Source organism: Hyaloscypha bicolor (genome assembly GCF_002865645.1).
Source record: "Hyaloscypha bicolor E unplaced genomic scaffold K444scaffold_118, whole genome shotgun sequence".
NCBI classification, from domain to species: Eukaryota; Fungi; Ascomycota; class Leotiomycetes; order Helotiales; family Hyaloscyphaceae; genus Hyaloscypha; species Hyaloscypha bicolor.
The window spans coordinates 231,501-246,184 of NW_020194620.1; the positions used below are offsets into that span (position 1 = coordinate 231,501).

General features: G+C 45.0%; 3 protein-coding genes across 3 annotated transcripts; 1 reads left to right on the plus strand and 2 right to left on the minus strand.

Moving 5' to 3' along the window:
• Positions 1-1,244: 1,244 nt before the first annotated feature.
• Positions 1,245-2,118, minus strand: K444DRAFT_55535 (uncharacterized protein). Its single transcript, XM_024876702.1, has 2 exons — positions 2,018-2,118; positions 1,245-1,926 (listed from the first exon to the last, which is right to left on the minus strand). The coding sequence occupies exon 2, from the start codon at positions 1,915-1,917 to the stop codon at positions 1,345-1,347; it is 573 nt and encodes a 190-aa protein (XP_024733058.1). The 5' UTR covers positions 1,918-1,926; positions 2,018-2,118; the 3' UTR covers positions 1,245-1,344.
• On the minus strand, positions 2,090-2,725 carry K444DRAFT_55542 (uncharacterized protein). The gene is made up of 2 exons (XM_024876706.1): positions 2,253-2,725; positions 2,090-2,104 (listed from the first exon to the last, which is right to left on the minus strand). Exon 1 carries the CDS (start codon positions 2,575-2,577, stop codon positions 2,320-2,322), a length of 258 nt encoding a protein of 85 aa, XP_024733059.1. The 5' UTR covers positions 2,578-2,725; the 3' UTR covers positions 2,090-2,104; positions 2,253-2,319.
• A 4,319-nt stretch (positions 2,726-7,044) lies between these two features.
• On the plus strand, positions 7,045-13,943 carry K444DRAFT_665825 (uncharacterized protein; the record flags this gene model as incomplete). Its single annotated transcript, XM_024887122.1, has 8 exons — positions 7,045-7,160; positions 7,220-8,003; positions 8,051-9,639; positions 9,692-10,354; positions 10,440-11,304; positions 11,361-11,654; positions 11,743-13,054; positions 13,160-13,943. The coding sequence occupies 8 exons, from the start codon at positions 7,045-7,047 to the stop codon at positions 13,813-13,815; spliced, it is 6,279 nt and encodes a 2,092-aa protein (XP_024733060.1). The 3' UTR covers positions 13,816-13,943.
• Between the last annotated feature and the right edge of the window lie 741 nt (positions 13,944-14,684).

The window sequence follows — 14,684 nt, forward strand, 5'->3', positions numbered from 1 at the left end:
TTCTACCGTCACCAGCTTTGTGCCCACCACACTTGGTACTACATTCACGACGGTGCAAACAACGACGTGCACTGCGGCAGCGATAGTAAATGGAGGCTTTGAAACCGTTCTGGCCCCCAACCCGTGGACTACTTCGGCACCCAATGGCTACAGCGTCACCACGAGTGGCCCGTCAACCCCGTCAGGAAAGCCACCCGGTCCACAAGCAGGTCAATACAACGTGTAAGTTCCATCTCTTGCGTTAATCATGAGCATACTCTTGACAAATTCTGTAGGAAGCAAACATTCCCTGCCAGCGCCGGCACTTCCAACCTTGTCACTTTGAGCCAGAAGATATCGGCTTGTCCCGGACAATCGTACACACTGACTGGGTGGGCTGGAGAGGTGATTTCTGGCACATTCACCGGAAATTGTTTTGCTAAGATCTGTGCTGACGGCGGCTGTGGATCCGAGGCACCTCTTACTACCACGGCCTACTCGCAATTCAGTTACCAGTTCACGGCTTCTACCAGCCCTATCACAGTCAGTGTGGTGACTTACTGTACAAGTAGCAAAGTTGCAAGCGTGTACGTGGACAGTATTTCAGTGGCATAGACAACCAGGCTCGTGGGAATAGGATTCATTCGTTTCTCTGCTTATAGCAGCTTCCCTTTGTGCTAATCTTTCCCTTTCTTGAAATCCTGTCCGCGGAGGCATCCAGAAAGTTTTTTTTTCTGTCGGACTATCGGAAAGATATATATAGCGAGGAGTTTCTCGAGGAGAATTTGTTCCAAGTAATCTTAACGATTAAGAAATAATAAGTCAAATGTACCACCCGGTCTATGTTCATCCGCTTCCTATAGCTATAAAATATATAGCGAGGAATTGACGTTCTCCGCGCTCAGCGCTCTCTATTGCATAGCCATTGGCTTGTACATCGCAATAACCAACCCTTGAAACAGGGGGTATTCGTGGACAAAGGCTTCCAGCTGAACCAAGGAGTGTCGACTGGGGGCCTACCACCAGCTCCTGTTACAACCATGCACCGCGAACGTCTTAATCGGGGTGCTCTTCCATGGAGATATTGACGATGGCCTGCTCAGGTCTGCTCACCTATTAAATCCTCTTGCTAGAATTCGCCAACTTTTAACGAAGAGCATGAAAGAGACACACCCTCCACCCAGTCAGGGTCAAAAATTTGTCACTGCCGTATATCCTTAGATGCTCAGAATTCCTGCATCATATCATCTACCTTTACGTGTCTAAAAACGGTTCGTTGTTCATTCGGGAGCAGGGTCGCGGCGGAAGAGTACCAACTGAGTGATGGGATATATAGGCATTTTACTATATCATTCGCAAGTCCTGTCATTTATACACTTTTCCATCCTTCATTACGAATTTCACTTTCCTTATGGCCCCTATATTCTCTGTCGGGTTATCGTCTAGGGCGATGAGATCAGCAGCCCAACCTTCTTCTACTAACCCAAATCTCCTACCACAAAGGTCTCCGCCACAGGATTCCCAGCCGTGTAGAGTAGCAGCCTGCAGGACATCCGATATCGGGATACCCGCTTCCACCATTAGCTCTATCTCCCGCGCGTTCTCACCGTGTGCAATAGCACCCGTGTCACCGCCGCAGGCAAGTTTTATGCCTTTGTCGTAAGCCGCTTTCGTATGGTCAAGGATAGCCCCTAAAGTACGCTCTGAGTCCTTGCCACCTCCTCTACGAATCTCGGAGTCGAAAACGGAAAGCGTTGGGACGAATATCGTACTATTTTCTTTCATAGCCTGCAGTGCTTCTTCGCTGGGCATACTGCCGTGTTCGACTGAAGTAACGCCAGCCTTGGCAGCCATGATGACCGCTTCTGGGTCCTGTGCATGCGCGGCTATGGGCGCTCTTCTTCTTTTTGCCTCTGCTACCATCTCATTCATCTCCATCTGCGTGAACTGAAGCAAGTTAGGGTTGCGGTCTCCTGTGAACAAATCGCTCGAGGGTGGGAACATTGTTGAAATTGGTACGCTACCATAGCTAGCTTACCAGTCCTTCCAGCACCAGGTTTAACCACTAATTTAGGGTTCTCCACTCTCATTTGTCATGCGTCACTCGCCGAGCTTACCAAGCTTACTAGTATATTGTCATTTTGATTACCTTTGGTTTATCAGCTGATTGATAATGTATCGGAGAAAGCGGGTTCGGCATCACCGGTATCGCCGAAGGGTAATGGGAATAAATCCCTTACTTTGGACACTTTTCCTCTGTTTCCAGAACTCACTCTTCTGTATCTAGTCATTCTGTAGTCTGTCAACCTTCAATAAATCGATTTTCCATTAATAAATCGATTACTTTTCAATAAACATGATGTCCCTCCCACCTGGCCAAGCTGCAGGAGGAAATCGCAGCACTCGTTTGCGATAGTCGGCGTAGAACTTCACTGTGTCTGCGCATGCCCCGAGTCGTCTGCGAACAGCAGCTCGCACTCCGTCGACCCCTTCGGCAGGATCGGATATCCTGGGCACAGTAGTCCCTCCCGACATACCGTTCTCCTGCCTGATCGCGTAGCCACTGCTGGAGGCGATGCATTCTGTGGCGACAAACATCCGTGGGCCGGGAATGATGCCTCGGTTGATAGTGTCTCTGAAATGGACGTCTGCATTCCCTAGCCCTTCCGTACCCAGATCACGATACGTGGTGTAGCCCGCCTCCAGCGCGGCTTTGGCATGATTTGTAGCACGCACGATCCTCTCCACGAAGCTTTCATCCCGCTCTTGGTTCAGCGATGGTGTCTCGGAGTAGGCATGCAGGAAGATGTGTGTATGTGCGTCCACTAAGCCTGGGAGCACTGTGAGGCCTCGAAGGTCAATTGTATTCGAGCTCGAGACATTACGAAGAGGTAATTAGTCTCGCTTGAAGACCCTGGTGATGAGGCCGGTTTCAGTGTCAATTACAATAGAAGTTTCCGAGTCGAGCTTCTTGTGCTTGGAGTCGAATAGAAGTGATGTGTGGACTGTGAGTTGAGAATTTGGACCCCGAGGCGCTGTATCTTTGCGCATGCTAGGCTGTCGCGTCATTTCCCACGGGAATTTCCACAAAAATAGTTGTTGACTTCAATGGACAATTGAGGAGAGTGAGCGGCTCTTTATTTGTGGTCGCAATAAAGGACAGGCAGCACTGCAATCTCGATGACATCACATGGCGCCATTTTCCCACCTTCCTATTCCGGAGTCGAGAAAGGGATTCTATATCTACGTTGAAAGTTCTCAAACAGATTTAAATCTTTCTGCTACATTATTCGCTTCGATTGATATAGAAGGGGATTAAATTTTGTTTCAAAACCAGGGAGGAAATGTCTTTAGGGATGTCTTGGAGGGGCAGTGAGGGGTAACTCTCGGTCCTCTCAGGGCTCCTGGTGAAGTGGGGCATTGTGAGCTGAAAATCACCTCTCACCAGCTCAAATTGACATAGACGGAAATAGAAACTGGCACGAAAGCAGAAGAAGGTTTTCGTCTTCTGGGCGGTTTCGTCCAGCCGGGGGCATCTGATTAGCCACTGAATGAGCCGAGATGCAGTATAGAATTGGCGGTTGTCCCGCCCCCGACGGACGTGAATGGGAGCCTATAAGAAAAATATTGAAATGGGAACAATATGAAGGTGCAAAACTGACATATTGAGAGTTGGCAAGGCCTAAAATAACTAAAGTACAGGTAGAATAAGAGTAAAAGCAGAGAGAAAAGTGTTTAAAGTAAAGTTCTTATCTGTATTAGCCTTTAATAATATAAATAATACCAAACTCACTTTCTCCGATATATTATGAATTAGCTAATAAAGCAAATAACTATATATTGTGGTGGGGATTTTACCCCTATTAGTCACGTGGTACGGTCATGTGACCTCCGGACGTCCGCAGTCCGCAACCCGCTTATATATTACCCCTCTTTCCTTCTTAGTTTAGAAATCAACTAACCTTCACTCTCTAATTTCACTCCTCACTCGTATACTGTAATCCCACGCTGTGGAAGCCCATTCTACTATCTATATTACTCCGTGTTTTATATCCCCATTACAATATTAGTGAGTATTTAATAAGCTCTGCAAGTAATGCATTACAAATAAGAGTAGAGAAGACTAAATTAGTAATTGAATCTAGTATTAGAAGAAATAGAAAGCTAGCCAGTGTGAGAGGGAAACTGTAACAAGACAAAAACCCATATAAAGTATACCAGAGTGCAAAACGTGACTTGACAGCAAAACAACAAGATCAAAGGTATAAACAGTAAAGCATAAACAGTGTGCAGTATGCAAAAGCTCAATTGATTAAATATAGAGGAGGGATTATTATCTAGAACTACAGAAAAACCAGCTTTCTTATGTGATTTCCGCAAGTCACGTGCAAAAGGCCCTAGCCTTTATTATGTGACCAAAATATCAAAACTGTCAAAATAAAGCGATTTTAATAGAGTACAGCTTGCCGTACTATACCAGGCTAGTATATTAGTTTTAATATATTTCCTTTTTATACTCGAGGTTTAATATTATTAAGGCTAATAAGCTCTAGTATTTAATTATATTAATTTAAAAGCAAGTCTAATAATTAATTTAACAAGAATATTAGCTATTATTTTGTGATATATATAGGGTCGCATGTGACTCAAGGGCATGTAATGAACTTCGGATATTGCGTGTATTAATTAGAGAGATCAACGGCTCTTTAATATTATAATTATACTACTATTTATATTATAAGTATTAGGCTTATAAATTACTAATTATATATATATTATCGGGGCCTCCTATTTAGAGAAGGCTTCTCTAGACCTTATAAGAGAAATAGAGATTAGTTCTATACTAAATTTAATACTATAGTTTTATAACTTACTAATAAATACCTCATATATTTTCTTTATAAATATATACTTAAAATTCATTTTCTTAATATTAATATAATTCTTAATAAAATAGTATTTAATATTAATATACTTGATTTTTTTTATAAAAGTTAAATATTTATAACTAAATATAAAATACTTTAAGTATTTGTTTTTACTTTAATTAAACTAATAAAAATTAATATTTTCTTAAGTAATTACTTTAGTTATAAATCTTCCATTATTACTAGTATTAAAGAAAAATATTTAGTTATAATAATAGCTATAATAAATTTTTATTTATTTAATATTAGTTTAATTAATTAAATTACTAAATAAAATAAAATTGTATTAATAATTATTTTATAATTTTATATATTACTTTCATAATTAGTAATAAAGTATTTAATAAGCCCTTTATTAAATAAAGTAATATATAAAATACTATAATTAAGTAATTTCTTAATATATTATATTACTTGCTTTTATATAAATATATAAAAGACTTTAAAATATAAATCAAATTAGCTTAAATAACTTATAATAAAGTAAAAATCGGCTCTTAATACTAGAGAAAGCTATATAAGTAATCTAGTACTATTTTAATGCTTTATAATATTAATATCCTCTTTATTTAGAGCTATAACTTGGGCTATTAATTTTGATATAAAACCACAAAATTGTTTTTATTGAACTCTTGCCCTAAATTCGTTCCCTGTAGAATACCAAGGGTCAAAATGCCCTGTATTCCAGATACTCTATACCGCGACCTCCGTAGATACTCAACAATGCGAAAATATTACACTGTAAATATGAATAACGTTCTGAACTTGACGAGATTTACGGAGAATAGAGAGCTTGTGGTTTAATATTTTCAAAGCTATATTTCGGTCAAAACTGGTCTCTCCATACACCCAGTTAGGTTGGTCGATCCTGACGAATTAATCAGCAAAAACATGTCCAGCTCAGGCTTGGCTCAACCCCGGCTTAAGGGGGCTCAGAGCCTCAGTCCTACACTGCCACGGCTCTAGCTTGCTCAGCCTTGCTCAGCCTTGCTCAAGTTCAAGTCCAGCTTGCCTCAGGTTGCTCATGGTCTGTTCAGTCTCGCTCACGGTCCCGGTTTTCGATCCTCCTTATTATCGGGATAGCCATGCATAATTAGCGTGGCACCTCAAAATCAATTTCAACTCTATGCGATGAGTATACAAAAGCTTGTACAATTCGCCGATATCCACTACTCATCTCCGTGCCAGGACAAATCACGGGTGCCTCAACTTCGCAGCAATTCAGATTTTGTGCGCAAATACATCTCCTCATAATTCTCCCAACAGTTGCAAGGTGCTTTTCGCTCAGCCTTCTATGGTGTTGCTTAGGGCGTTAACGCTTAGCTCGAATAATCAATAAAAATAATCAGATGATAAGAAAAGTTTAGGAGGTTTCACTGGCCAACCGCCCAAACTACTCAACCGCCCAAAATTAAAATCTTAATATTTAATTAACGCCTTAATAAAATTTTAATTCCTATTGAATACTAATACTTTATAGTATTCTTAACCCCCTAATGGCTATATATTACTTTAAAACTATTTGGTATTGCTAAAATTATTTATTTAGTAGCATTTTGGCATTTTCCCACTGATTTTTACCCTGCCATCTCCACCCTTCACTAATTTCTATACAATTAATTAAATATCTTATACAATGTCCTAAATTCTTTGGTAATATATGGCTTAATATAAGAGAGTATATTAGAAGGTTTTTTGCATTATTATAATAACATTTCTTATTGAATTTTCTTTGGGGTAAGAATTAGTGTCTTGCAACCCCCTTTCCCGGTTTCGCACTGGCAACATGTGTTACTCGGAGGTTCAGTCTCTCCCAATCTATCGAATCTTAACACATCGTGTTTTATACAACCACAGAAATTCGCGGTTGCATTTGAAAAGCTGGAGAACGCCTATCGCTTTGCGCTGCGCCTCCACCATTGTGGGCGGTGCAAGCGCCATGCTGCTATGTGACGAATGCTAAAAGTGTGCATCGGGCACTCTCATCAGCCATTATTGAATGCAGGGTCTCACTCGTAATATCTTTAATTCCCTGCATCTCCCTTTCCCACTGTCCAAGGCTCCCACACTTCCTGAGCAGTTCTCGATCAACTTTCCAAGCTGGACAATTGACTAGAGGACACTGGACAGGTTTGAAATGGACATTCCACAGAGTGAAGACGAGGCACGGGCTCATATTGCCCAGATTCGAGCTGCTAAAAGTTCGGACGATGAGACGAGCGATACCTCCGATCTTGAAAACGCTCTCGTCATGTAAGACACACCCGCAGAGACAGTCTGCAAATTGTATCATCGCTGATTGCATTCCGCAGCCTGGCAGAGCAGCTTTACCACAAATCTACTCATTTTCTCCTGGAGCTTATCCAGAATGCTGACGATAATAATTATGCATCCTCGAATCCAACGCTTAATATCACCCTCGCCGGGCGTACATTGCGAATCGACGCAAATGAGGTTGGCTTTACCAGACGTAATGCCGAGGCCATCTGTAGGATTGGTCGAAGTACAAAAGCAGGCCTCGATAAATCAGCAGGATATATTGGCGAAAAAGGCATTGGCTTCAAATCAGTCTTCAAGATCGCCGATATTGTTTGGATCCACTCGGGGCACTACTCCTTCATGTTCGATAAGAATTCCAAGCTGGGTATGATTACACCGGTTTGGACTGTGTTCCCATGTCCGCCAAAGGCTGCTTTCACGTCAATGTGCCTGCAGCTGACGGACGATTGCAATTTAAGCGAGCTCCGAGCCGAAATCAAATCGTTAGACACCAGGCTTCTCATCTTCCTCCGCAAATTACGAGAAATCAACATAGTCGTTCATGAGGAGACTTTCCCCACGTGGGAAACAAAGTTGAAGTGCGAAGAGGTCGGAACAACAAATGGCGAGGAACTGATCAAGCTTCACCAGGATGAAGAGTCTCGATTGTACAAGATCATCCGTCATGCCATCTCAGGACTTCCACAGGAAATAAAACGTCCTGGTTGCCATACCTCCCAAATTGTCCTTGCCTTCCCTCTCGTCGACTTCGATGGGCCCTCGATGGTGTCGCAGAACGTGTATGCTTTTTTGCCCATACGTGATTATGGCTTCAAAGTGAGTAACTTCATAACCGCTAAAAGATTCCCAGCTAAGCATTCTAGTTCTTGATTCAAGCAGACTTCCTTCTGAGTGCAAGCCGCGAAGAAATCGACTGCTCTTCGCCGTGGAACCAGGCATTACTAGAGAACATTCCCCAGGCATTCCGCCTAGCTGTTGACGAATTCAACTCCGGAGACCTCAGATACTCCTGGGTAAAGTTTCTTCAAAATAGGTCGCCATGTTCGGACTTTTTCTCCCCCCTCGAAGGCGCAATCGTTGAAGAGTTGTCTACCTCGCCAATCCTAGAGTCTCAAAGTGGCGCGCTCATGATCCCGTCCAATTTAAGAACGGTCCCGGTCTCGATGCTTGGAGATGATGAGCGGCCATTCCTCCCAAGCGATCTGTCCTTGTCCAAGTACATCTCACCGAAGTATCCCCTCGAAACACACAGGGCCGAGCTCGCGTTTCTGGGGGTAAAAGATGTTACCCCGGAAGAGTGTGTTGACGACCTGAAGGTGTTCATAACATCCTATCCAGAAAAGTTCCACAGTATGCCTCAAACTTGGCACTCGGGCCTCTGTAAATTACTTTCTCAGTTTTCAGAGGGTACAGCCGCCGTCAAGAACAAGGTGTCTTGTTTAGAACTCATTCCCCTCATCGGCGGTCAATGGATATCATCCTCGCATCAAGACTTGTACTTCTCCGACGAGAAAAAGAAAGACGTCCAGATTCCGAACGGCTTGGAAATGAAGGAGATCGACTTTGTAGCAGCGTCTGATCTTTCAAGACGGAATCTTTACATGCTACTAGGGGCTCGAATGTGGACGAACGAAAAGGTTTGCCAAGCCATCACTTCGACTCATGCATCTCGTTCATTTCGCCCCCAAAATCTTCCTCCCAAGGATCTGATTTCCCATATTATGTTCTTGTTTCATGCAAATTGGACAAGGGTTAAACCTAAGAGTCTATGGCTTGTAACGGAGTCCGGTACAGCGAAGGCTAGTTTCGATGCATACATAGACTCCGATAAGTCTTTTTCTGCTTCTATACTATTCGGAAAAGACAGGAATTTATTTCCCTTCATACACAGTGACTACTTGGCAGTTCCTCCTAACACGCAGCCCAAACTGAGGGCATGGATGGTGGCGAACCTTGGCGTGGCAGATATTCCGCGAATGGTGTCATACAATGACTCGGAGCCGGAGTTGAGTGAGGACTTTCAATTTCTTCTCAGTCATGCGGATTATTTACCCGTCCTATTACTGCTGAGGGATAATTGGGATCATTACGCCAAATGGATAAGCGAAGAAAAGAAATCTGCCAGAGAATGCGCGCGGCAGGTGAAAGAAGCAATTGGCAACCTTTCGGTGTCCTGCAAAGGTGGCATATCTGCGATGCTGAAAAAAACCCTTCTACCGACGCCTAACATGGAGGCCTCAAGCTTGGTATCCATGTCATTTCTTGAAATTCCAGAGCCGGAGCATCCTCAATGGAGACAGCTCCGTCATTTTGGCGTTCTTGTCACCCCCGGTATTGGCCCATTTATCAAGTACCTAGAGATCTTGAAAGAGTCCGGGGGTACGTCGAAGGAGGCATCTGAGCTTTACAAGCAGTTGCACACTCAATGCAACTTGGATCCAACACTTATACCGTAAGTCAAAATCATCTATCGGGGACAAATGCCCGACATTAACAAATAATAGGGCTTGTAAGAGCGCCTTTGAATCAGATGCACTGGTATTTACACCAAAGTCTGCGAGATGGACCGGAAAAGAATGGCATGGTCTTGAAAGCTGTGTTTGGGACGGACCGACCTGTTTAAGGAAAATAGCCTGCCTTTCGCGATTCTATCCGGAGCATTATTCTTTCTTTAGCATAACGCTAGGTCTGGGCAACGCGGATTGGACCACCCTGGCAGGTGAGGCTCAAATGATCGAACCCTGTGATCCCCTCAAGTACATTTCGGCCATTTTTGAGTTGATAAGTGAATACTTCCCAGCATCGGAGAAATCAAAGGCTACCAAAGCAAGGACGAAAATGATTGCGGCTCTTACAAGGTCAACTATTGTTCCAGTTGACGAAGGAAAGTCTGGAAGCACATTCGACTATCTAAGTACTTCTCAAACGGACGCAACGTGGCTCATTGCTGACAGACCACACCTGAAACATGCATTTCGCGGTCACATTCCCCTGCTTGCCCTCGACGAAGAATCGATAGCGAAGATTGGTCCTCTTATGATGGCTCTCGGCTGGAATAGGAGATTACTTTCCCGCCTTGCCCATGGAGTCCCAGATGCTGGAAGCGATGCGCAGCTAAATGACGACTATACGAGAGTCATTCACACTAGGGCTAGGTTCATTGCAAGGTAAGTACCATCCAATCCGCTCTAAGATAGTACAAGTTATCTTTAATCTCCCCCATCGACCTTTCATGCTCACAGGGTAGTACAGATTGTTGAAACCGAAGCTTGCAAATAGGAAGGCCATCATCGAGCAGCTATGCAACGCAAAAGTGTTTGTCGTAAGAAGAATCACTTTGAGATGGGCGGTCAAAGTGTCCGGTAGAGGAGAGGTTGTAGGGCGAGCCGATTCTGGGCGAGTAAAAATCGCTGTGGTGGGCAAATGTCTGGAAATATTCCTTCGCAAAAGTGATTCTGATATTTCTCGTCCGCCTCTCGAGCTGCTGGAGGAAATGACCAACTTCTGCCAACTGCTTGATGCCGCCAATGTTGCCATCCTTCATGGCGTGATGACTGTAACCAACGCTAGTGATATGGATGCCATATTCGGGAGGCGGGGCTTGCAGAAAGATGCACCAGAATTCACATCCCTACTAGATTCGAAGAAGCTAAACCCAGACTTTTGGTCATCAATGGGGAACGGAAATTATGGAGACGATGATTACTTGCGAGATCGTGACGCAACTTTCGATGCAGTGTCAACCTTCATGGCTCGCTTCACCGCACTGAACCGGTGGGACAACACCAAGGCACGACCATGGTCATCAATCAAAATGGATTCAGTGCTTTCCCACTTATGCAGACTTGAGAATGTCGATCCATACACACTGCTGCCACGAACGGTAATCTCGCCCTGGGACAATAGATTACGACAAGCAGGTGCTTATCTCGACGACCCAACCTCAATCAGCTTCATCACTGGTACCGAAAGCTTTGGGAAAACATCTCGCCTTCGGCCTACTCAAGCCTTTCCGGCTCTTGTCAAAATTGATAGAGCTAAACACACCGTAATTGAAATGCTGCCAGCTTCGACGGTAGATGTCGCTAGAGATGTGATGCTAGCTGGCGAGCTCTACGTTTGTCCACTCTTCACGACACTGCCTTGCCGACAGACTGCTAACAAGTGGGACAGGTCTCCAAGTTGCTCGAGAACGAGTTGGGTGAGGTGTACAGCCCCGTTCTGCACTGGACCAGCTCACTTCGGCAAAAAGCTGGACTAAGCCCATTCACGGGGGATGAGAATGAGGCATCGACTTTCACGATTAAGGACCAAGACGCCGCGCATGCCTTTGCTCATATGCTGACGAGAAAGGGCCACCCCATACCCGACAAAAGCATCGGGGCCCCAGTGTTCCACATCGAAGTTGTCACCACTGAAGGAGGCCATATGTCCAGGTTTGCACTTGAGCCGTCCCAGGTTCAGAAGGTGAGTTTGCGTCGCTACTTGCGACTTCATTATTGTTTTCCGCCTTCTAACAATCTTGAGTGCCTCGCTTTTGCTAACATTTATTCAGGCCTGGAAGTGCCACCAGACTCGAAAAGTCAATGGCACACTCGTTACGTTTGGCGAGGTGTTCGTACTCATTCGTATAGTAGATGTTCGCGAATACCCTCAGGTAGCCCTCTATGTTGATCCGTGGCAAATGCACGCCGCCGGAGAATTGCAACTGACATCAGCATCTCGCTTCTCGGCAGCGTTCCAAAGCGCTCCTCCCTCCTCTGTATTGTGGGACATGACGTTTGAAAAAGGCCGGCCGTCAAGAAAGAGGAAGAGGTCCGACACGGAGACGGTCACGGACGACACTCCTGTAATTCCACCGTCCGAACGACTGTATACCTACACAGCTTTGAAGCTTCAGCAGATCAGACTCTTGGAACTGCTTCCCGGAGAGGACGACGACGCAATCGAAGGACTTGTTCAGCACGTATCTCTATCCGAGAACCACAAATTCAGCGCCATTTCCTATGCATGGGGGCCTCCTCTCAAACCGTTCCACATTCAGACAGAAGAAGGCAAAATACCACTGACTTCATCGCTCCATGCCGCTCTAAAGAGACTTCGAACTAGAACTGAGTCCGTTATCTTGTGGGCCGATGCCATCTGTATAGATCAAGCTAACGTCCACGAGAAAGTGACTCAAATTCGACTGTTGCCAAAGATATTTCAATCCGCCAGATTGGTTTTTGCGTGGATCGGGAATGAAGAGGATGACAGCTACCAAGCTTTGCAGACACTACTTCAGATACGAACAAATCAAGTCAAACCAGATGTTTGGCCGAAAGGCTTGCCTCGTGTCCCACTGACATGGCAATACCCGGGCATCCCCCCAGTGAAGAGTGACGTGTGGAAGCACATTGCCGTGCTATTTCAACGTGAATGGTTTCGGCGGGCTTGGATCGTTCAAGAGGTTGTGCTAGCTTCTGAAGTAAGGATTGTATGTGGCTCTTGGGAGATCTCCTGGGACGACATCTTCTTCGCCGTCAAACTCTGTTTAGAATGGTCCAGCACGCTAGGAGTAGATGATAATCGAGTCAGAGAAATGCTCTCCAGCCTGAAGCCATCGTACACCCTTGCCGAGACCCGGGCAGCGTTCCAGCAGATGAATCTGGCTCCTCGTTTTAACTTAATGGCACTCCTGGATGAGTTTGCGCATACTCAGTCGACAAAAGAGTGTGACAAGCTCTTTGCGCTTCTCGGCATCTCTTTTGGTGCCGAAACCGCAGCCTTTGATCCCGACTATTCCTCATCGATTCAGACAATCGTCCGTCGCTACGCCGCAGAGTTCATCGACAGGGGTCACGCGATGGATCTCTTACATAGAAGTGGTAGATCCAAGTCCTACTCCTTCTCCTCATGGATTCCGAATTGGACTTCGAACGAGCCATCCAGGACCATTTAAACATGGAGAGGCGCTCATGGAATATTTTCAGCCGGTGGACCCTCTTTAGCATTTCCTAGACTAGCTCCACTTAACTCTAGCCAGCTTGAAGTCACTGGAGCCATGATAGACACGGTTGTCAGAACTGGATGGAAAACCACAGCAACTTCCGACCTGATAACAGTCATCAATAGTCTAAATGACCTCGTCCAAGGGATAAAACGCTATCCTACCGGCGAAAGCCAGCGCGATCTCTTGCTTAAGATCCCGATTGGCAACGCGATCAAACCCTGTGACGATGAGATTGGATCGTTCCAAACTGCAGAGGACGGTGACCAGTACGTCGATTTCCAATGGAATGAGGCGGGCAATGGCATTCAATCCTTGGAAGATATGCTCCAATTCTTCAAGCAGAACCGAGAAAAGCGCGAAATAACCTGGAAATACTGGCTTACAGCGGCTACATTTTTGAAAAGACTCTCTCATGGTAGATTTTTTAGTACCAGGCGCGGCTACATCGGAGTGGGTCCACCGCTAACAAAGAGTGGTGATCAGATATTCGTCTTCGGCGGAGCAGTAGTGCCATTCGTGCTGGATAAAAAGGTCAGCACCTACAGTCTTGTTGGGGAATGCTATGTGCATGGCATTATGTATGGGGAGTCGAGCAAGTTTTCGGGAATTCGGCAAGAGGTGTTACTTTTGGAATAGATTGTGGCGTACCGGGATTTCTGCTTAAAGACTTGCCATGATTTGACAGGCGCATTATCAGGAGCCTTGCGCTTAACTTGTTTCGAATTAACATACTGATCACACATTCTTGTGAACGTCGGGGTCGCCCCGCGGTGAGGAATTAAATCAATTGTGGTTTGCCTTAATTCGATATCGCGGCGTGATGAAATAGCCAAGTAAGAACAAGTTAATACCCTCATGTTTGCTCAAGATGGATCACGCTAGGTGCCCAGGCTGCCCAGTCTCCTCTCACCCTCTGCTTGGGAAAAAGCGGCCACTGCCGACGTCTGCAGCCGTTTAGTGACGTGGCCAATGGGAGATTGATTGTCGGATCGACGGGATTTTGCTACGGTACGAGGTCTAGCTCCGTTTTGGGTGAGGCGGGCGAAAGTGGAATTCGCAACCTTCAAAGTAAGGAAACGCAGAGGGTAAGGCGACACGAAGGCGAACTTACCCGAAAACGAAACACCCCAGAAAACAGAGCTACAAGCCTCAAGTTTGCGTGGTATTTCGTTCGGTGTCGATTAAGATATATGCACAAAGAGTCGATCCACAAGTAGTGGATTTCTTACGCATAAGATACTCGGACAGCATCTCGAAATGTTCGTGGAAGATCCGTGATATCTATATCACATTCCTTTTGATCTATAGTAATGTCCCGCAACAAGGATGTAACTGCACCAAAGCAGAAGGGCGCAAAGTAGAGCGAGAAATCAGTTACCGCGATTGGTCGGAGGAGAACACTGGATATAGAAGAAATACAATGGGCCAAGCGTTGAGCCTTTTTTGCACCCAAACGTATTGCGACGTTGGGGAGGAAATAATGGTGGATGGTAGGATGGCGGGAC

Coding starts and splice junctions, on each gene's coding strand:
- K444DRAFT_55535 (XM_024876702.1), bottom strand. CDS start 1,917: ATGGAGATGAATGAGATGGTAGCAGAGGCAAAAAGAAGAAGAGCGCCC.
- K444DRAFT_55542 (XM_024876706.1), bottom strand. CDS start 2,577: ATGTTTGTCGCCACAGAATGCATCGCCTCCAGCAGTGGCTACGCGATC.